We start from the raw sequence: 17,822 nt of genomic DNA on the forward strand, positions 1-17,822 counted from the left end.
GAAAACTGATTCCTCTGACTTGCCTTGGGAAGGAGGCTGCCTTGTGGTGCTTGCTGTTTTCCAGCATGTGGATACTGGAATGGTGAGGAATACGAGCTGCCAGGATTCGGGTTCTGGGTGGCACTTCATTCCCAAAGCTGAATTCCAGGTGGATGTTCCCTGGCAGCAGGAGGCAGACACCCCTCTCAGGGCTTCCACCATGGGTCATTTGGCCCTGCTTGGTTTATACCTTTTTCTAGAAAACTTTTCACTGCTTTGTCTTCACTCCAGCTCCTCCAGAGCAGATTTCCCCCCTTTCATGGGAGAGTGTCTGAGGGGTTTTTATGGCTCGCCCTTCAGACCCTGTCCCGGAGCGGGGCTGTGGCCGCTGGACAGAGCTGAACGGCCCCGGCAAAGCCCCTCGGGGGCCGCCCCGCCGCCAGTGCCGGTTCTCCCCGGCGGGGGTCCCGGCGGGTCCGTGTGCCCGGGGGGGTCCGTGTGCCCGGGCGGTGGGCGGGGGTCGCGCTCGGGCGGGTCCGTGTCCCCGGGGGGGGGTCCGTGTCCCCAGTCGGGTCCGTTACCCGGGCGGTGGGCGGGGGTCGCGCTCGGGCGGGTCCGTGTCCCCGGGGGGGGTCCGTGTCCCCGGGGGGGTCCGTGTGCCCGGGCGGTGGGCGGGGGTCGCGCTCGGGCGGGTCCGTGTCCCCGGGGGGGTCCGTGTCCCCGGGGGGGGTCCGTGTCCCCAGTCGGGTCCGTATCCCCGGGCGGTGGGCGGGGGTCGCGCTCGGGCGGGTCCGTGCCCGCGGGCGGGGCGGGGGGCGCGGGGCGGGGCCGGCGCTGCGGGGGGCGCGGGCGGGGGGTCGCGGGGCCGCCAGTGCGGCCGGGGAGGGCGCGGGGGGAAGATGCCCAAAGCGGCTGTGCGGGGACACCGCGGGGGCCCGCGGCGACGGGGGCTGCGGTAAGACCGGGGGTACCCCGGGGGGGGAGCAGGGCTGCGGGGGGAAGGGGGCGCACGGGGGGGCGGTGGGGAGGGACTATATCCGGGCGGAGGGATCCGGGCGCGGCGGGCGGCGGGTGGAAGGGGCGGGCGCGGAGCGACGGGGGCGGGCGGAGGGAGCAGCGCCGGGGTCCGGCGGGCGGGATCGGGATCGGGATCGGGTTTGGGACCGGGATCAGGATCAGCAGCGGGATTGGGTTGGGATCAGGAGTGGGACCGGGACGAGCCGGGTCCGCGGCGCCGCCTCCCGGGGGCAGCGGGAGCCCGGAAGAGCCGGCGGCGGGAGGAGAGCGCGGCGGCCGGGAAGAGCCGGCGGGAGGCGGCCGGAGCCAGGCGGGAGCGGGCCGGGAAGAGCCGCCATGGAGCGGAAGAGGTGGGAGCGCTCGGCGGGGCCGCCCCGGGCACGGGGGGGAGCTGAGGCCGCGGGGGGAGCCCGGGGGGGCCGCGCCGGGGCTGCAGCCACAGGTGGAGGGGCCGGGACCTGCCCCGGGATGCTCGGCCCCCCACCCGCGTCCCCTCGGGGCGGCTCATCCCTGCAAACCGCCTTGGGGTTCTGTGTGTTCTCAAATGAATTAAGGTGTTTGCGAGCAGCCGGGGTGTCGTTTCTCGCTCTCTCTGTTGCTCTTTGGGTGCATTTAGGGATTTTTGGGGGGGTCGGAGGGAGCCTCGCCTGCCCGCGCTGGTGGGGGAGCCCCGGGCAGGGTCGGGATGCGCCTTCCCGGGAGCGTGGCTGTGGGGGAGCACATGGCCCGCGAGCTGCAGGTTTGCTATTTATATCGTCCCCGTATGGCTTCTATGGCTCATATGGCCGTAGGTGGCCGTATGGATCCTCCCCGCACCCACGAGGGCTGAGCTGCGGAACTCGGGTCCTTCGGGAGCTGGGGAGAGCAGGGCAGTTATCCTTGCGTCCTCACTTGGCCCTGCTTGTCGGGAAAATACAGACCATCAACTTAACCCATCTGTCATGGAATCATCACCGAGTGGTTCGGGTTGGGAGCGACCTTAAAGCCCACCCAGTCCCACCCCCTGCCGTGGGCAGGGGCACCTTCCACTAGCCCAGGTTGCCCCAGGTCTCATCCGACGTGGCCTTGGACACTTCCAGGGACGGGGCAGCCACAGCCTTAGGTTTTGCTCTTAGAATCAGGTTGTGAGAAGAGCAGTGAGTGAACCAGAAAATACCATCCTTGAGAGCAGAAAGCTGAAAGTGCCAACTCTGCTTGGAGGGCGAGGGGAGGACGAGACCACCAGCAGCGGCTGAAAGCTTCAAAGATCCCATTTTTTCCCCAGAACTTACTTGTGAAGTTACAGTATGGGAGCTGAACTTCAAAAAAAAAAGGGCGAGAGAGGATAAGCAGCATGTTTTTATTCCCGAATTATAATGGGTTGTCCCTTTATATCAATTTGGACAGAGATCAAAGGTAGAACAGGGCTTCGTTCCACTAATTTTTGGTTACTGTTGCATTTTGCATTACCTCAGAGTGGCAAATACAGGTGTGGTGTTCTTTAATACCTCTGCTAGTTCTGCCTGTTGCTTACCTGGGTGATTTTTCTGTCCAGCTCCTCTGGATGTACAGATGCAGTGAGGGCTTGTCGAAAATTCCCTGTGAGATGTGTGTGTGAGCCAGTCTCTGGCTGGAAATCAGACCTTCCTCAAGGTGTAAGTACCTGGGCAGGTTTTAAAACCAATCCTCAAACCTCAGGTTTAGGGAGGTTTCTGGCTGATGTGATGGGGCTTGTGGGCCAGATTTGGAGCAAGCAGGAAAGGTGCTGGGAGGCAGGATTTCAGGAAGGGAAGTGTATCAGGGATTTTGTGAAAGTGGCAGGTTGTCTTTGAGGGAGTTTTGGCTACAAAAGCTCTCTTCAGAGTCAGGGTTCTCACCCAGGGAAAGGAGAATTTAGTGCTGCTTTGTGGGGCTTTTCTTCAGAGTATTTTTCTCCAGAAAGTTTGAGGACCAAGTGTCAGAAATTTGGGATCTCTGCTCATCTCTACTTCAAGTTGTTGAAATTGCTGTTGTTGAAATCACAGATCTCTTGTGCGAAACTTAATTGGTTGAGAATTTCTTACCTTTGCAGCACTAATGTAAAAAGTTGGAAGAAAACATTTTTAACACTCCCCCGAGGATGTTTTGATCAATATACTTTTCCCCCCCCCCAAAAAAAAAACATAGAGGAGAATGCTTCTCCTGAGTTTGTGCTTTGCTTTTCCTCTGTTCTGGTTTGCCCACAGGGAAGCTCTAATGATTTCTCTCATGAGAGGGGATCGGCCTCAAGTTGCACCGGGGGAGGTTTGGATTAGGTATTAGGGAATTTATTTTCATGGAAGGGGTTCTCAAGCACTGGAAGAGGCTGCCCAGGGCAGTGGCAGAGTCACCGTGCCTGGAAGTGTTCATAAAACATGTGGTTGTGGCACTTGGAGACGTGGGTCAGGGATGGTGGCGGTGCTGGGTTGATGATTGCACTCAATCTTAAAGGTCTTTTCCATCCTTTACAATTCCATGATTCCATGATGCTGCAGTTGAGCCTTATAAGAACATCTGCTGCTGTTTGTGCTCAGTCCTGAGTTACGGTGTTACCACTGGGGCTCTTGTGTAGGGGTGTGGCGCTTCTGGAGATTTGGAAGGTTTTGTGTGTGCAAGTTCTTCGTTTTGGGGTTTTTTGGTGTGTTTGGAGCCCAAGCTGCTGACCAAAGACACCCCATTGCCCTGCAGGGCAGGGAGCACCATCCCCTCCACGCTGGTGCTTGGAACAGCCCTGGTGGGAAGGGACAGGTCGGGTCCCCAAGGCTGGATGTGAAGGAGTGGGGTGGGTTATGGCAGCTGGAGGAGTCACCCAGCTTGGTCTGGCTTGTTCCCATCGGTGTTTCTGTGTCTGTGCCAGCCCAGCCCATCCCAGCAGAACCCAGCTGGAGTGTGGGACTGCCAGGGCAGGGCTGGGTGTCGATGCTCCATCCCGGGATAACGCGGTGATGCTGTAAGAGGGATGCTGACAGTGCCGGGGGGGGCAGTGTCCCGGGATCCCCATCTCCCTGGGAGCAGAGTCAGGGGTCCTGCAGCCCCCCAAGGGCCCCCAGCGCCGGGCTTAGCCTGGAGCAGGGCTGGGGGGAGAAGTGAGAGGAGGGAGCACACGGAAAAGGAGAAGGAAAATCACTTTGTGTTCTCCCCATCGCCCCCCCAGCGAGTAAAAGAGGCTCTGGGTGTGTGCTCTCCATCACCCGTTTCCCCGGGTTATTCCTGTCTCCATTTCTTCCCGAGGCAGGCGGCGGCTGGGCTGGCTCAGGGTTTGTTTTTTTCTTTTTTTTTTGTCTTTTGTCCCTCGCTTCCCAAGTTGTGCAGATCCTGTGCGGGCTAAATGGGAGAGCGGAGGGGAGGAGACTCGTGTGAGGAGGGAGGAGGGGAGAGGGCCTGGGCTGGCAGCCGCTCTCTCCTTAAGGATATAAGGCAGGAAACAAAGGGCGAGCTGCACATGGAGAGCAGGGGCACCTGGCAGGCCTGGCCCTTCAAAAGCCTGCCCCGAAGGCGGCTTAATCCCACGGAAAAGTCTGGGAATGAGGGGTGGGGGTGGCTCGGGCTCGGTCCCAGTGCCCAGGTCAGTGTTGGTGGTGGGAGCCAGGGGCAGATAAAGCCTCGGAGCTGTTGATGGACGAGCATGTAAAATCCTTTGCAACTTTGCTTGCCCTTGCCTTTCAGCCTTGGGGAAGTGTGACAGACCCTAATTTGGGACCCCGGGATCAGTTTGGCCTCGCAGCTTCGGTGCCTGCAGGGTTTGTTGCTGAGAGAGTTTGGGTTTTGCAGCTTTGTACCAAAATGTCTCCTTCCTGGGCCTCTTTAAAGTCTTTATGTCTCCAAGCCAGGAGTGCAGGGCAAAGCCTTTGCTCTGGGGTGGAAGGAGGTAAATTCTGTGTTTTGTGGCATTTAAAGGGCACAGAGGCACTTCAGGAGTGCTCAGAGTCGTGAAATGCTGGGGGGCAGTTTCTGTGTGTTGTGAGCAGCAGGCAGTGCTGCTGCTCAAGTTTGGGGTTGTTTGGGCTTCCCCCCACACTTTCAGCCTCTCAGGTGTGTGGAGGTCCCCCCAATGTCCTGCATGCCCCTGCCAGAGGGTCCCCAGAGCACCCCAGCCCCTCTTTCTGTGCTCAGTCACCTTTGAGGTGTAGCTTTGCCCCTGATATGCTTGGGATGATCCTGCCTTTTGCAAGACCTAATCCCAATAAAAGTTTTTCTTCTGACTGTTTCAGTGCTTTTCCTTTGGGCCAAGCTTCCCCAGGAAGAGACAGGACTCTCAGTCATTTCAGGTGGGTTTTCTGAGACGTTTGTGGACTTTGAGCAGCTTTTCAGTTCCAATGCAAAATGAACACAGCAAAACCACACGAACCCAAAGGGCTCTGTTTGTTTAAAATCCTGTCTCTGAGTGTATCTGATTGTTCTGAAAGTTACTTTGCACTTAAATCTGTTATTTTTAAAATGACAAAGACAACTAAACCCTAAATTGGAGCAGCAGATCTTGGAAGAGGAAGCAATGCCATGTTCTTCGTACAGGAGGAGTTTCTCTTCCTGGCTTCACCCACAGCTCTGCCCTAAAGCTGTTGGAGTTGGTTATTCCTCTCTCTGGATCGAGGCAAAAAACTCCCTTCATGGTCCTAAAAAGTGATTTACAAATTTGGGGCTGGACTCAGGCTCTGTTCCTGGGTGCTTATCCTCCTCTGTGTTGTCTCCTGGCCAGAGTGTCGGTGCAGCTCCACAGTTATTCCAGCTGAGGAATAACCAGTGATGGAGTGTTTGCTCCCCCTCTCCCTGCCCTCCAAAGATGGATTATTTTCCCCAGCTGGCTCATTTGCATGAACACTTTGGTGTTTGAGCAGTGGTGGTGGTGGCAAGGAGGAGATCCAGGCAGGATAAGCAGCTTGGGAGCAATCAGAGCCAGGAGCTTCTTAAGCAGATGCTGTGTGGCATGACCACAATCTTTAAGTTTTAACTCCTTTGAGGGGCTATTTCAGTTTTAGTAGAATTCCTTTTAACCTTGCCTCAGTTTTTTGGAGAGCTTTTAATCCTTTGGTTGTGTTTTTGTTTATTTTAATTTATTTGTTTTGTGTACAGTCTGACTTGCACTAATTCCTTTGCCACTGTCCCATGCTAGAAATTCTCTTCTTATGCTGTTTTTCCCCTAATAAAAGCTTCAGGGCAGCAGATAATATGTGAAAATAGACTTTTCCTTTGATCTTTTGTTGTTGTTGTTGTTGAGAAGACCCTGGAGTTGTTGTCAGTATCTCACCAGCGGGAGGTAAGGTGGTAACTGGCATTTTTGATCTTAAAATGCCTTGTACCCTGTTAAGCTGTTATAATATAATGGATTTATGTGGAATGAGCTTCTCCTAGATGGGTGCTAGGATTGGATATGCAAGTTGAAAGGTGGAGAAATCCAGAATGAGAGAAATTAGGGGAATGAAGAGGAGTTTTTATGCTGCTCAGTGAGGTGAAGGATACTTTGTCCTTATTGTCTGTAGAGTTCTACACTGCAGCCATAACATACTGACTTATTTTGCTTTATGCATTAAAAAAAAGAGTTTATAATGTTAATATTATTAAAAAAAACCCCAACCCCAGAACCCCAGCAAAGTGTTTGTCTCCAGGATGAGTCTTTCATGGGAACCCAGGTATTTAAAAGGAATCTCTCTCTTCCCTTTTGCCAATAATGGAAAATTTTCCAAGGTTTTGACCTTTATCTTTGCACCACTTAAGCTTTGTAATTCGTTGTTCTGCAGCTTGTCAGCAGCTACCTTCTGGTTCTCTCCCTGCTTCTGGGCAATCCTGAAGTGTTCAGGATGCAACCAGAGCATTGTATTTAAACCTGAATGTGCTGCTCAGGGGGGAGGGAGAGGAGATGAGGAGACATTTGTGGTGCTGGTCAAATGGGACATTCCTGGGAGAAGAAATTATGCTTGAAAACGGGTATTTGTTATCTGAGACAACTGAGTGAGAAGTTCTTCTGTAATGAGATCACCCACGTTGGTTATTGTGTGAATTGTGCCACATTCACTGACGGGATCTGAACCTTCCTCTTAATATATAACAACATTTTACCATGGTCTGCACTTAATTTGCCTCTTCCACGTGAAAAGCAGGTAATATGAGAGCAGAAATACCCATTTAGAGTTCCACGTGAGCTTCGTCCTTGGAAAATCAGCACCCGTTTTTCGGGAAGGAAATAGGAATTGCCTCTGAGCTGTAGGGAGTGCTGGGGTTGGAATGCAGAGGGTTTTCATTTCCCTCCTGGGTTTTTTGCAGCCCCAGTGGGAAGAAGTTCCGCAGCAAGCCGCAGCTGGCCCGGTACCTGGGCAGCTCCATGGACCTGGGCACCTTCGACTTCCGCACGGGAAAGATGCTGATGAACAAGATGAACAAGAACAGGCAGAGGATGCGCTATGACTGCTCCAACCAGGCCAAGGTGAGAGCAGGTGCAGTGGCACTCACCCTCCCTGCCTGTTGGTGTGCTGCCAGAGCAGTGGCTGGGACATTTCAGGGGCTGTGGCAGAGTGAAAATGAAGCGTTTTGTGATCAAAGTGTGAAGTTGGAGTTGGGTGAGAACATCTCTGTTATGGGGGGTGGGATAAAAGCAATTCCCTGCTGCTCCCAGGGGGCTGGTGCCATGGGGAATGTTGTGGAACTACTCAATATTTGTGCAGAAGAGCACATTTGTCATCATCATCTCTTCCCAATGTCAAAAAAGACATGGACCTATTGAAGTGAGTCCAGAGGAGGCCACGGAGATGCTCCAAGGGCTGGAGCCCCTCTGCTCTGGAGCCAGGCTGGGAGAGCTGGGGGGGTTCACTTGGAGAAGAGAAGGCTCCAGAGAGAGCTGAGAGCCCATTCCAGGGCCTGAAGGGGCTCCAGGAGAGCTGGAGAGGGACTTGGGACAAGGGATGGAGGGACAGGACAGAGGGAATGGCTTCCCAGTGCCAGAGTGCAGGGTGAGATGGGATATTGGGAAGGAATTGTTGGCTGTGAGGGTTGTGGGGCCCTGTCCCAGGTTTCCCAGAGCAGCTGTGGCTGCCCCTGGATCCCTGGAAGTGTCCAAGGCCAGGTTGGATGGGACATGGAGCCACCTGTTCTAGTGGAAGGTGTCCCTGCCCATGGCAGAGGGTGGAACAAGGTGAGATTTAAAGTCCCTTTCAACCCAAACATTCCATGATTCTGTGATCCCACTCCCTGGAGTGTGGGCTCACCTTCTCCAGCACAGTCTCCTGCAGAGCCCCAGATCTCCAGCTGGCTCCTGGGGCTGTGCAGCAGCTCTGCCCTGCCCTGGCCTTTGGTTTGGGAGGAGAGGAGGGACCTGTATCCACAGGGATGATGCAGCCTCCAGCCAGTGATCCAGTGGAGTTATCCCAGACCACGCCAGTGTCAGCTTTGGAATTGATTGAAGGGAAGGAGGCATTTGGGGCAAAAATCTGGAGAGGGAAGAGGATGGCAAGGCCTATTTGTAGGACCAAATAAGAGTCTGTGTTAGCCCCTGGTAATTTGGATTGTTAAGGTTCAGTCAGGGTGACAGTGACGTAGGAGGGCTGCACTCGAGTCTGGATTGATCCACTCAAGTCGTTCCTAAGTATCTTCATTGGTAGCTAAAATCTTTCTCAGAACCCAAAAGCTGATGTCTGTGCACCTAAAATTAGTGTGAAAAAAGCACAATGCTTGTATTTTAAATACCTCAAGTCAAGAACCATCACAGGAGCGATGAGAACGTTTCCTCCCGGCCCTGGGAGCTGCTGTGATATTTTGGGACCTGCCCTGAGGCAGAGACCAGCAGCTCACACACCTCTCAGGCTAAAAATTGTGCCCAAAGCTCTCAATAAATGTACAGATCGTTACCATTGGCTTCTGAATGGATTAGCACCCAGATGGTTCAGAATTATATTTGTCCTGAATACATCTTTTCTCCATCTCATGAATAAATCTGTGAATCAGATGCAGTGTTTGCATCCTCGAGAACAAAGTGTGTCCTAGAGCCATTCCAAGAGTTGCATCTTAGATTTTGGGGGTGAGGAACAGTCTTCCTGTGTTTCCACTAACAGAAAATGCAGTCACACAGTGCAAAATTGATGAAGAGCTTCATTTAAAAGCTGAGTCTCGTTCAGAACTGAAGGTAAAAAAAGGCATCCAGATTCCAGCCGTGTTGGTTTGTTTATTGGTCTCAGCTGGGTTTAAATGGAATGGTTTAGAATAGTTTCTGGGTTCACAAATGAGTCTCTAAATCCCTCTTCATAATTTTTCTAATTACTACAAATATTGGGTTGTAGTCTCCTGGTTTAGTGATCTACAGGTGGCTTGGCAAAGCATTCTGCCTGTTAAATTCAGTGAAAATGGAGCTAAAAGTGATGTGGTATAAACTAGAAAGGGTGGAGGCTGGTATGTTAAACAGAATGGGTGGAAAACTCTGATTTTGATAGGTCTAAGGCAAGATTTGAATTTAGTTATGCAGTTTTAGCAGTCTAACTTGTATAACTTGAGATCAGACAAGATTTCAAGCCCGTGATCTGTTTGCTGCTGCACATCTTTGTGGCTGCAGTAGCATTTTGGCAAATAAAAATTATTTTGGGGGGGGCTTTTCCTCTGCTCTTGCTTGAAACAGGGCAAGCCTGATTTGAACACGGCCCTGCCTGTGAGACAAACAGCCTCCATCTTCAAACAGCCTGTCACAAAGATCACAAACCACCCCAGCAACAAGGTGAAGAGTGACCCCCAGAAAGCTGTGGACCAGCCCAGGCAGGTAAGACTTGCAGCTTCTCCTCCAGAAAACCAAAAAACTCCTGGATTTGCTACTGGAAGGATCCCAAAATAAACCACTTTCGTTTTGTGATGCTGAGCAAATGCTCCCTGGAGATTCCTGATCTCTGGAATTTCGGAATCTGGAGAAATCTGGCATTTCAGAAGCATTGCCTTGCAGTGCTCCCAGCTTTTAAAAGCAGAGCAAACCCCATTCCCAGTCTGTAGTTACAGGCTGTGTGCACTGGGATTTATAACCAAACTCCAGCCTTTGGTTAGATCACAATTCTGCAGTAGTTAAACCTTAATTTCCTTAATGCCACAAATTTAGTCAGGTGTTGTAATCTCTTCAGGGGTCATTTAGGATTAAAATCACTGTCAAATGTTCCAATTGTATAAGAATTCTGTGTTTGAAATCCATGTTCCTGTACAGGCCACATCCAGTGTGGTGTTTGATGTAGTGCAAGGGATTGTGTATCAGTAGGAGTTAACTCTGCCAGTGTGAGATCATAAATTCACTTGGAATGTCATTATTAATACAAAATCAAAGTGGTTTCCTTATCAAACTGTATATTCTCAAATGAGAGAATACACCAAAATTAAGGTAAATCTTTCAGCTTAATTTCATCAGGTGAAAGGATGCAAAAAGAGTGCTTAGGACAAGGAAAGGCCCTGGTAAAATGAACTGTACCTGTTGGAAGCAATTCTCAGTACAGTTTAACTTCTTGCAGTTCTAGGAGAGTTAAAATCTATTGTTCCAAGAGGGAAAGTGGTTTCAACACAAATTAAAAATTCCCTTTCTAAACTGCTGCTTCTCCCATTGAAAACTTTTTTTCTGCAAACTTCAGAACTGCATTTTGAGGGCAGTTCACGTGAACCTACTTCAACTAGAACCTTCAGGTGTGAGACAGAGCCTCTCTGAAATGGAGCTGGGTGGTTTGGTTTGATGGCTGTGGGGGTTTTTTGTGTTTTTTGAAGAGATTGGCAGAGTTTTACCCTGTTTTCCTAAGGAAGCAGAACCCGTGTGTTCACAGTGTTGTTGCTGTTCCCGTGGTTTTGATAGTTAAGACAGTAAAAGAACACTAAAGATAGGACACTGACCTCCAAATTCTGAGCTGGATAGAGATTTGTGTCCCTGCTTTAAATATTTTATCAGGCAGCAGAATGTTTGAACTTGCTCACACACTCTGGATGTTTCTGCAAAATTGGAAAGCAGTGCTGAGGCCCTGGCTTAAAAATCCCAGAATCTCAGAAGGGAAAAGGGGGTGGGATTTGCTTGGATTGTTTGGGGAGAATCCTTGATTTCTCAAAACCTGGATAAAATTGGGTTTTTGAAATATAACTGATCCTCCAGCTGCTCATTGGTCACCCTCACGAACCCAGGTGGAGAGGTGAAGGTGTGTCAGGTGCTGTAACTGCCTTTCCACCAAAGCAGATGCTCCTGAGGAGAACCTGTGACTCAAAATCTGGTGAAGGACCAGACCTGGTTGTTCTCATGAGAAACTGCTGGAGAGGAAGAAAACAGTACTTTACCTTGGATCCAGTCCTTGCATTCCTTAACTTTCTGTGGGTTATCTGAGACAGCAGGAGAGGAACGGGGTGTAAAAAAGGCTGTCTCACACTAAGGGCTTGTAGATGAAAGCCAGCAAGCCTGGCCTTGCTTCTCCAGCTCAGAGCAGGGAAAATACCAGGCCCTGGAAGAAAAGGAAGTCTCTCTCAAGGCAGCAGGTTGGGACAGAGGAGTTGGGAGCTGATTGACAGTGAGGATTGTCCTTCCTGGCAGATCCCTTCTGCAGTAAATCCACATGGAATTGTCCACAGCAGAGCTCTTCCCTCCCTGCACAGGAAGCAGGTGCTTTGTGGAGTTGACAATTCTGTTTGTGCCAAGAACCCCTTTCTTTGATTCCAGCTCTTCTGGGAGAAGAAGTTAAGTGGACTGAACGCCTTTGACATTGCAGAGGAGCTGGTGAAAACAATGGACCTTCCCAAAGGTTTGCAAGGTAATCAGAGCCTGCCCTTCACTCAGGGAGGGCATTTTGGTGCCTGTCAGCAGTGAGCTGCAGGTGGTGTGTGTGCCTGGCAGTGCCATGGTCATTCCTGCTGCAGCAGGAACTGCCAGTGCTCCCTGGGGGTCGTGGTGCCCCTTGGCCTGAGAAAGCACCGAAGCAAAACTTCTTGATGTTTTTGGGGTCCATGTTCCAGAAACAGCAGAGTCAGAACTGGCTTGGGTTGGAAAGACCTTAAAGATCACCCAGTCCCACCCATGGGCAGGGACACCTTCCACTAGCCCAGGTTGCTCCAAGCCCCATCCAGCCTGGCCTTGGACACTTCCAGGGATCCAGGGGCAGCCACAGCTGCTCTAGGAAACCTCTGCCAGGGCCTCCCCACCCTCACAGCCAACAATTTCTTCCCAGTATCCCACCTAACCCTGCCCTCCTTCAGCTTAAAGCCATTCCCCCTTGTCCTGTCCCTCCAGGCCTTGTCCCAAATCCCTCTCCAGCTCTCCTGGAGCCCCTTTAGGCCCTGCAAGGGGCTCTCAGCTCTCCCTGGAGCCTTCTCTTCCCTAGGCTGAACACCCTCAGCTCTCTCACATTTCCATTCAAACATCATGGAAACACCTTTCATTCCCAGTCTGCCTTTTCTTTGTTATTACTGGTTTTGTGTAACAGAATGAGGAGGTGCCCTGAGTGTGAACACCCTTGGAGAGCTGCACAGGAGCTGTTCCAGTGTCCAGGATTTGTGTCGTGTTAGCTCCCAAAACCACAGCGTGTGTTTTGCCATTCCAGTTTCATTCCTGCTGTCCTGCTTTTGCTGCTCCCTGCCCTGGGCACTGTTGGTTATGGCTTTTCCTCCCTCCTGCAGGGGTGGGCCCGGGGTGCACAGATGAAACCCTGCTCTCTGCCATCGCCAGTGCCCTGCACACCAGCACCATGCCCATCACAGGCCAGCTCTCTGCAGCTGTGGAGAAGAACCCTGGGGTTTGGCTCAACACCTCACAGCCTCTCTGCAAAGCCTTCATGGTGACAGATGAAGATATCAGGTATTAACTAGAAACACCACTTGGAACAAAGTCCCTTGGGGTAAAACAGTAGTTTTTTTGTCAGTGTCTGATAGAACACTGTGGCTTGGGAATTCATTTGAGTGGCTCCTCAGCAGCAGAGGAGACAAAAATGGTCACAGAAAGCTGCTCTCGTGTGCTCAAAGCCCATTGTTTTTTATTTTGGCCATGCTCAGTTACTCTGAAGTTTCAGGTTTTCATGTCAAAGTGTCCTTTTGTTGACAGAGGTGTCTGAATTGGGGTGACTCTGATTAGGCATCTCTGAGCAGAGATGGGATTGGAGAAATCCTGAACAGTGTGATTGGGTTCTCTTCACCCTTCCTCTGTGTCAGTAAATAAAATAAAATAAATAAAATGTATGTGTTGACCAGATCAAAGTCCTGCCTGCTGTGGTGGCAGGGAACAAGGTACAGTTTATTTAGCTATAGGTTGCTTTAGTAATGAATTATATTGCTAAATCAGGACTGCTCAAACTCAGCTTTAAGTGCATGGTAGAGAACTGAAAATACCAAACAGTAACCTCCAGGTGTGCTGTTTGCACTCACTAAATGCTTAAAGATAGTCCTTGCTTTGACTGCTTGAGAAATCTTTGAAATTACAGGATAAATTTTTGTGCTTGATTTGTACCAGAATGACCAGGAAAAACACTGCTTATAACTTTGATTTCCTGTGGCTGAGCTGAAATAGGAGACCTGTGAGCCACTGATTAGTGATCTCTTCTTTACTGGGACTTTGACAGCAAAGGAGCCATAAAATTTAACTCCAATTTTGGACTCAAAAGGGGAACGAGCAAAAAGAAATTATCAGAAACTTCATTTTTTTTCCAGTCTGATTTTTGGAAAACTGGGCAGGGTAGGCTGAGGTTTTCTTGTTTAATATTAGTACTAGGAGTTAAAAAGAAAAAAAGTCTTTGAGTCAGCTGCTAGATTGGTCAAATTCCAACCAGAATTCAACAGGGCACAGGGCTTGTAGCAGAAAATATTGGGCAGGTTTTTAAAGTGTTTTTCATCTTCCCCATCAATATAATGCCAAGGGTTTTTTTTTTACAGTGCAGTTCTCAGAGGGCTTTTGCAATCCATGCTTGTCTGTCCAGCCTCGTGTTGGAGGGGTTTGAGGTTCCTTTCCCTGGGAGGTTCCTTTCCCTGGGAGGTTCCTTTCCCTGGGAGGTTCCTTTCCCTGGGAGGTTCCTTTCCCTGGGAGGTTCCTTTCCCTGGGAGGTTCCTTTCCCTGGGAGGTTCCTTTTTTGGGGGTTGATGGTGGGTGTTCCTTGCAGGAAGCAGGAGGAGTTGGTGCAGCAGGTGAGGAAGAGGCTGGAGGAGGCCCTCATGGCTGACATGCTGGCCCACGTGGAGGAGATCGCCAGGGATGGGGAACCCCCCTCAGAGAAAGAAGGAGGGGAGGAAGAAGGAGAAGAGGAAGAAGAGGAGGAGGAGCAGGACCATGACCAGGAGATGGAGAATGTATAGTCCAGGTAAGGTGCCAGAGTTATTGCTCACCTTGAACTGGACTGCACTGGAGGCAGGAAGGTTTTCAGGGGGAATCTTAAACGTGGACAGATCTTGGCTTTTTAGCAGGTGATTTTAAAGGGGTGCTGGGTGTGTGTCAGGGGAGATCCCCCTGCAGAGCTGCCTCCAGCCCTGGGGAACAGCAGGAGGAGGACACAGAGCTGCTGGAGAGAGTCCAGGGATGCTCCAAGGGCTGGAGCCCCTCTGCTCTGGAAACAGGCTGGGAGAGCTGGGGGGTTCACCTGGAGAGGAGAAGGCTCCAGGGAGAGCTGAGAGCCCCTTGCAGGGCCTAAAGGGGCTCCAGGAGAGCTGGAGAGGGACTGGGGACAAGGGATGGAGGGACAGGACAAGGGGAATGGCTTCCCAGTGCCAGAGGACAGGGAGAGATGGGATATTGGGAAGGAATTGTTGGGTGTGAGAGTGGTGAGGGGCTGTCCCAGGCTTCCCAGAGCAGCTGTGGCTGCCCCATCCCTGGAAGTGTCCAAGGCCAGGCTGGATGGGGTTGGGGAAGGGTCTGGGGCACAGTCTGGTGAGGAGTGTCCAAGGGAGCTGGGAGGGCTCAGCCTGGAGAAAAGGAGGCTCAGGGGGCACAATCCCAGCTCTCCCAGCCTGTCTCCAAAGCAGAGGGGCTCCAGCCCTGGGATCAATTTAGTGGCCTGCTCTGGAGCCTGTGGGGAAAGAATCAAGAATACAGAGGGGGAAAAAATGGAATATTTAGGATGAATAACAGAAGAAAAGCCCCTTTGGAGAGAATGACACCTGGACTTCAGGTAGAAGGGTGATTTTTATGTTAAGCAATCCTTCAAGTTGGAAGATTGATTACAATGTGAAATCTGGTTGGCCTTTAGGAGATCCCATCTTATCTCTGGGCTTTCTTCCCATTTTCCCACATCATTAGCAGTAGCTTTTGGACAATGAATAGCTTGAGTTCTTTTCTGCTACAAAGGTCTGGCAACAGGCAAGAACCAGAACAAACTGTCTGCTGCAGGTGAAACCCAGGAGATAAAGACATGGATATGTTATGGCTGTGGGAATTCTTCTTTTTAGAACTCACTTGCCTGTAAAGATACAAAAAGTTCTTATTGACTTAGTAGGTCTTTTTTGTTTCTTCCAGGGAGTTCCATCTAAGAATTCCCAGTATAAAGCCAATCAGCAGGGTCAGCACAACCATTTACAGAGCCAGGAGTGCACCACCAGCCCAACTGTACCCCGGAGCATTTGGATGTACCTCAGGAAACTCGGGAGCTGATGGTTCATTCGCTGCTGGGGAGTTTTGCAGGTGGAACTTGACTAAACTCCACTCCCCCTCCTTTTTCTGAAGGGGTGGGGTGATTGGGAATGCAAAAGTGGGAGGGGATAAAGGATTATCACATGGTGGGAGGGGAAATAATAGGAACCAAATTTGCTGTCTCTTTTTTTTTTATTATTATGTTTTGTGGGTCAGTTCGAGGTGATACATTTTTAAGCTTTTTTTATCAAAATACCTTTAATGACCCATGGAAACAATTTTCTCTCTAACCCAGGAGAGAGAGAGAGATGCTGTTTCACTCCTTGGCTACTCTGCTGTGGGCTACCTGTTTGTTCCTGGCTGTAGGGAGGTCATTTCATGTCGTGGATTGTCATTCCATATGTGAATTCCAGTCACTGAGTCGCCGTTTCCTCACGAGGCCACATTGGTCTTGGAAGTGCAGTCTCAGAGCTGAACTGCCAGTGCCTGGTCCCAGCTGAGCTTTGGGGAGTAGGGGAAGTTACACTCGAGGAATTGGGCTGCCAGCTCTGGTAGTTGGGCTTTGGGGTTAGTTCCACACCACACTCAGAGCACTCCCGAGCAGGGTCTGGGCTCTGTGTGTCCAAACACTCTGGATAGAGTTTGGGAGAGAAATATACCCAACCTGAGGTGTATTTTGGTTTGGTTCAAGTCCAGTCAGAAGGACTTTTTTTTCTCAACTGGGGATGGAAGGATGACTCATTTCTGACTGACAATGAGGAAAACTTCTTCCTTTTTCTCTTCTGGTGCCAAGAACCTGCCCTCTGTTCCTCTGTGTGGAGGGAAGGGGATCCATTCCAAAGGTGTGGCCACACACCTGCTTTCGTGTGCAGTAATGTTCTGACCTCTTTAAAAAACAAACAAAAAAAAAAAAAAAGAAAGGCAAAAGGTTGATTTTTCTATAATTGATATCTAAAAAGGAATTTAAAGGTTTTTATTAAGTGTTTAAATCTTTTCTTATTTGCATGTGCAGTGAAGTGACCAGCATTTTGTGTCGAAAGTTGAACTGATGTGAAACCTGCCTTAATGTGTTTATAAGTATTTGGCTTCACCATGGGTACCTTGATTGATTCCTCAGTCTCTTCCAGTACATCTGTGAGCATATTGGGGTAACTTGTGGCTAAAAATGGATTTCTCTGGGGAGGGAGACAAGGAGAGGGGAGGAAGATGAGAGTTTATAGCTTGGAGAATGCATTGACTGGGTCGCAAAAGTTATTTTAGTCTTAGGGTATCCATTGCACAGTTCATGCTGAGAGAACAGTAGAAAGTGGTGGATTAAATACTGTGCCACTGACCAGTTGTACAAGTTGGTGGTATCCCAAAACTTGGGGAAGAAAGTAGCTCCCAGAGCCTTTATTGTGTGAGGATGATGAGCAGGGACAGCAGGGGACGAGGGAGTTGCCTTTGGGAGTAGTTCAGCTCCGTGATCCCTGGAAAATATCCCCTGCCAGAGGGATTGATCCTGTGTTCACCCTTTTCTTAGAGGTTTGAAAATACAAAACCCTGTGATGTTGCTCACTTGAGTACTGCAAGGAGACTGAGCTGTGCTTTGCTGCTGCTCTGCCAGGTGCTGCTCTGGGGAGCTGTGCCTGGCACTGCAGGCAGTGACCATTATTTTCCTTTCTCAACAGTCTGTTACGGTTATTACTCTGTAAACCTGTCCTCTTGTAAGTCATGGTGTTGAATTAAATGTTTCTCACAAAGAAGAGGTTCCTCTGGTCTGCCTCAAGCCCTTACCTGGAGCTCTGTGCTCTGCCCCTCCCAGTTATCCCAGCAGAGATGCTCAGGGAGGGTTTGCTGGGGGCTCCACTCTGAGATTTGGATCCTGATATCTGGGGCCTGGCAGGGGGAAATACAGAGGGAAACTTGGGGAAAACTGGTAATTCTTAGTGCAGAGTTCCCTCCTGTGTCCTCATGGAGTGAGAGGCTGCCAGGGTGTCCCATCTCATGGGCAGGTTGCTTATGGAGAATCATGGAATCAGTTGGGAAAGGCTGGAAAAGACCTTGGAGATCATCAAGTCCAACCACCACCTCAGCACCACGTTCCCCACTAACCCCTGTCCCCAGGTGCCACATCCACACGTTGTTTGAGCACTTCCAGGGATGGTGACTCCACCCCTGCCCTGTGCCAGGGCCTGACAACCCTTTCTGTGGAGAACAAACCTTCCTAATCTCCAATCTAAACCTCCCCTGGCTCAACTAGACACCATTCCCATGTGTCCTTTGAATCCCAGCCCCAGCAGTTTATAACCCACACCAGAGGTGTCCT

General features: G+C 50.8%; 2 protein-coding genes across 3 annotated transcripts in view; one reads left to right on the forward strand and one right to left on the reverse strand.

The window, feature by feature from the left end:
- The window catches only part of UNC13A (unc-13 homolog A), a 91,441-nt gene that overhangs the window by 10,961 nt on the left and 62,658 nt on the right, over positions 1 to 17,822 (reverse strand). The gene's annotated exons all lie outside the window — the stretch shown is intronic.
- On the forward strand, positions 856 to 16,404 carry MBD3 (methyl-CpG binding domain protein 3). Of its 2 annotated transcripts, none has more exons than XM_064637516.1 (8): positions 856 to 934; positions 5,205 to 5,261; positions 7,252 to 7,411; positions 9,590 to 9,727; positions 11,633 to 11,723; positions 12,586 to 12,763; positions 14,055 to 14,252; positions 15,401 to 15,534. In XM_064637516.1, the coding sequence occupies exons 1-7, from the start codon at positions 879 to 881 to the stop codon at positions 14,245 to 14,247; spliced, it is 873 nt and encodes a 290-aa protein (XP_064493586.1). In that variant the 5' UTR covers positions 856 to 878; the 3' UTR covers positions 14,248 to 14,252; positions 15,401 to 15,534. The 2 variants fall into 2 exon arrangements, with proteins under 2 accessions (XP_064493586.1, XP_064493587.1); XM_064637517.1 differs by lacking the exon at positions 856 to 934 and adding an exon at positions 1,145 to 1,346 and having other exon boundaries at positions 15,401 to 16,404.

This window comes from Pseudopipra pipra, chromosome 27 (genome assembly GCF_036250125.1).
Source record: "Pseudopipra pipra isolate bDixPip1 chromosome 27, bDixPip1.hap1, whole genome shotgun sequence".
NCBI classification, from domain to species: domain Eukaryota; kingdom Metazoa; phylum Chordata; class Aves; order Passeriformes; family Pipridae; genus Pseudopipra; species Pseudopipra pipra.

Bases quoted from the DNA above. Each gene is read 5' to 3' on its own strand.
- MBD3 (XM_064637516.1), top strand. From the start codon at position 879: ATGCCCAAAGCGGCTGTGCGGGGACACCGCGGGGGCCCGCGGCGACGG. The intron at 935-5,204 runs GTAAGACCGGGG...TGACTGTTTCAG, and splicing joins CCGCGGCGACGGGGGCTGCG to TGCTTTTCCTTTGGGCCAAG. The intron at 5,262-7,251 runs GTGGGTTTTCTG...GGTTTTTTGCAG, and splicing joins AGGACTCTCAGTCATTTCAG to CCCCAGTGGGAAGAAGTTCC.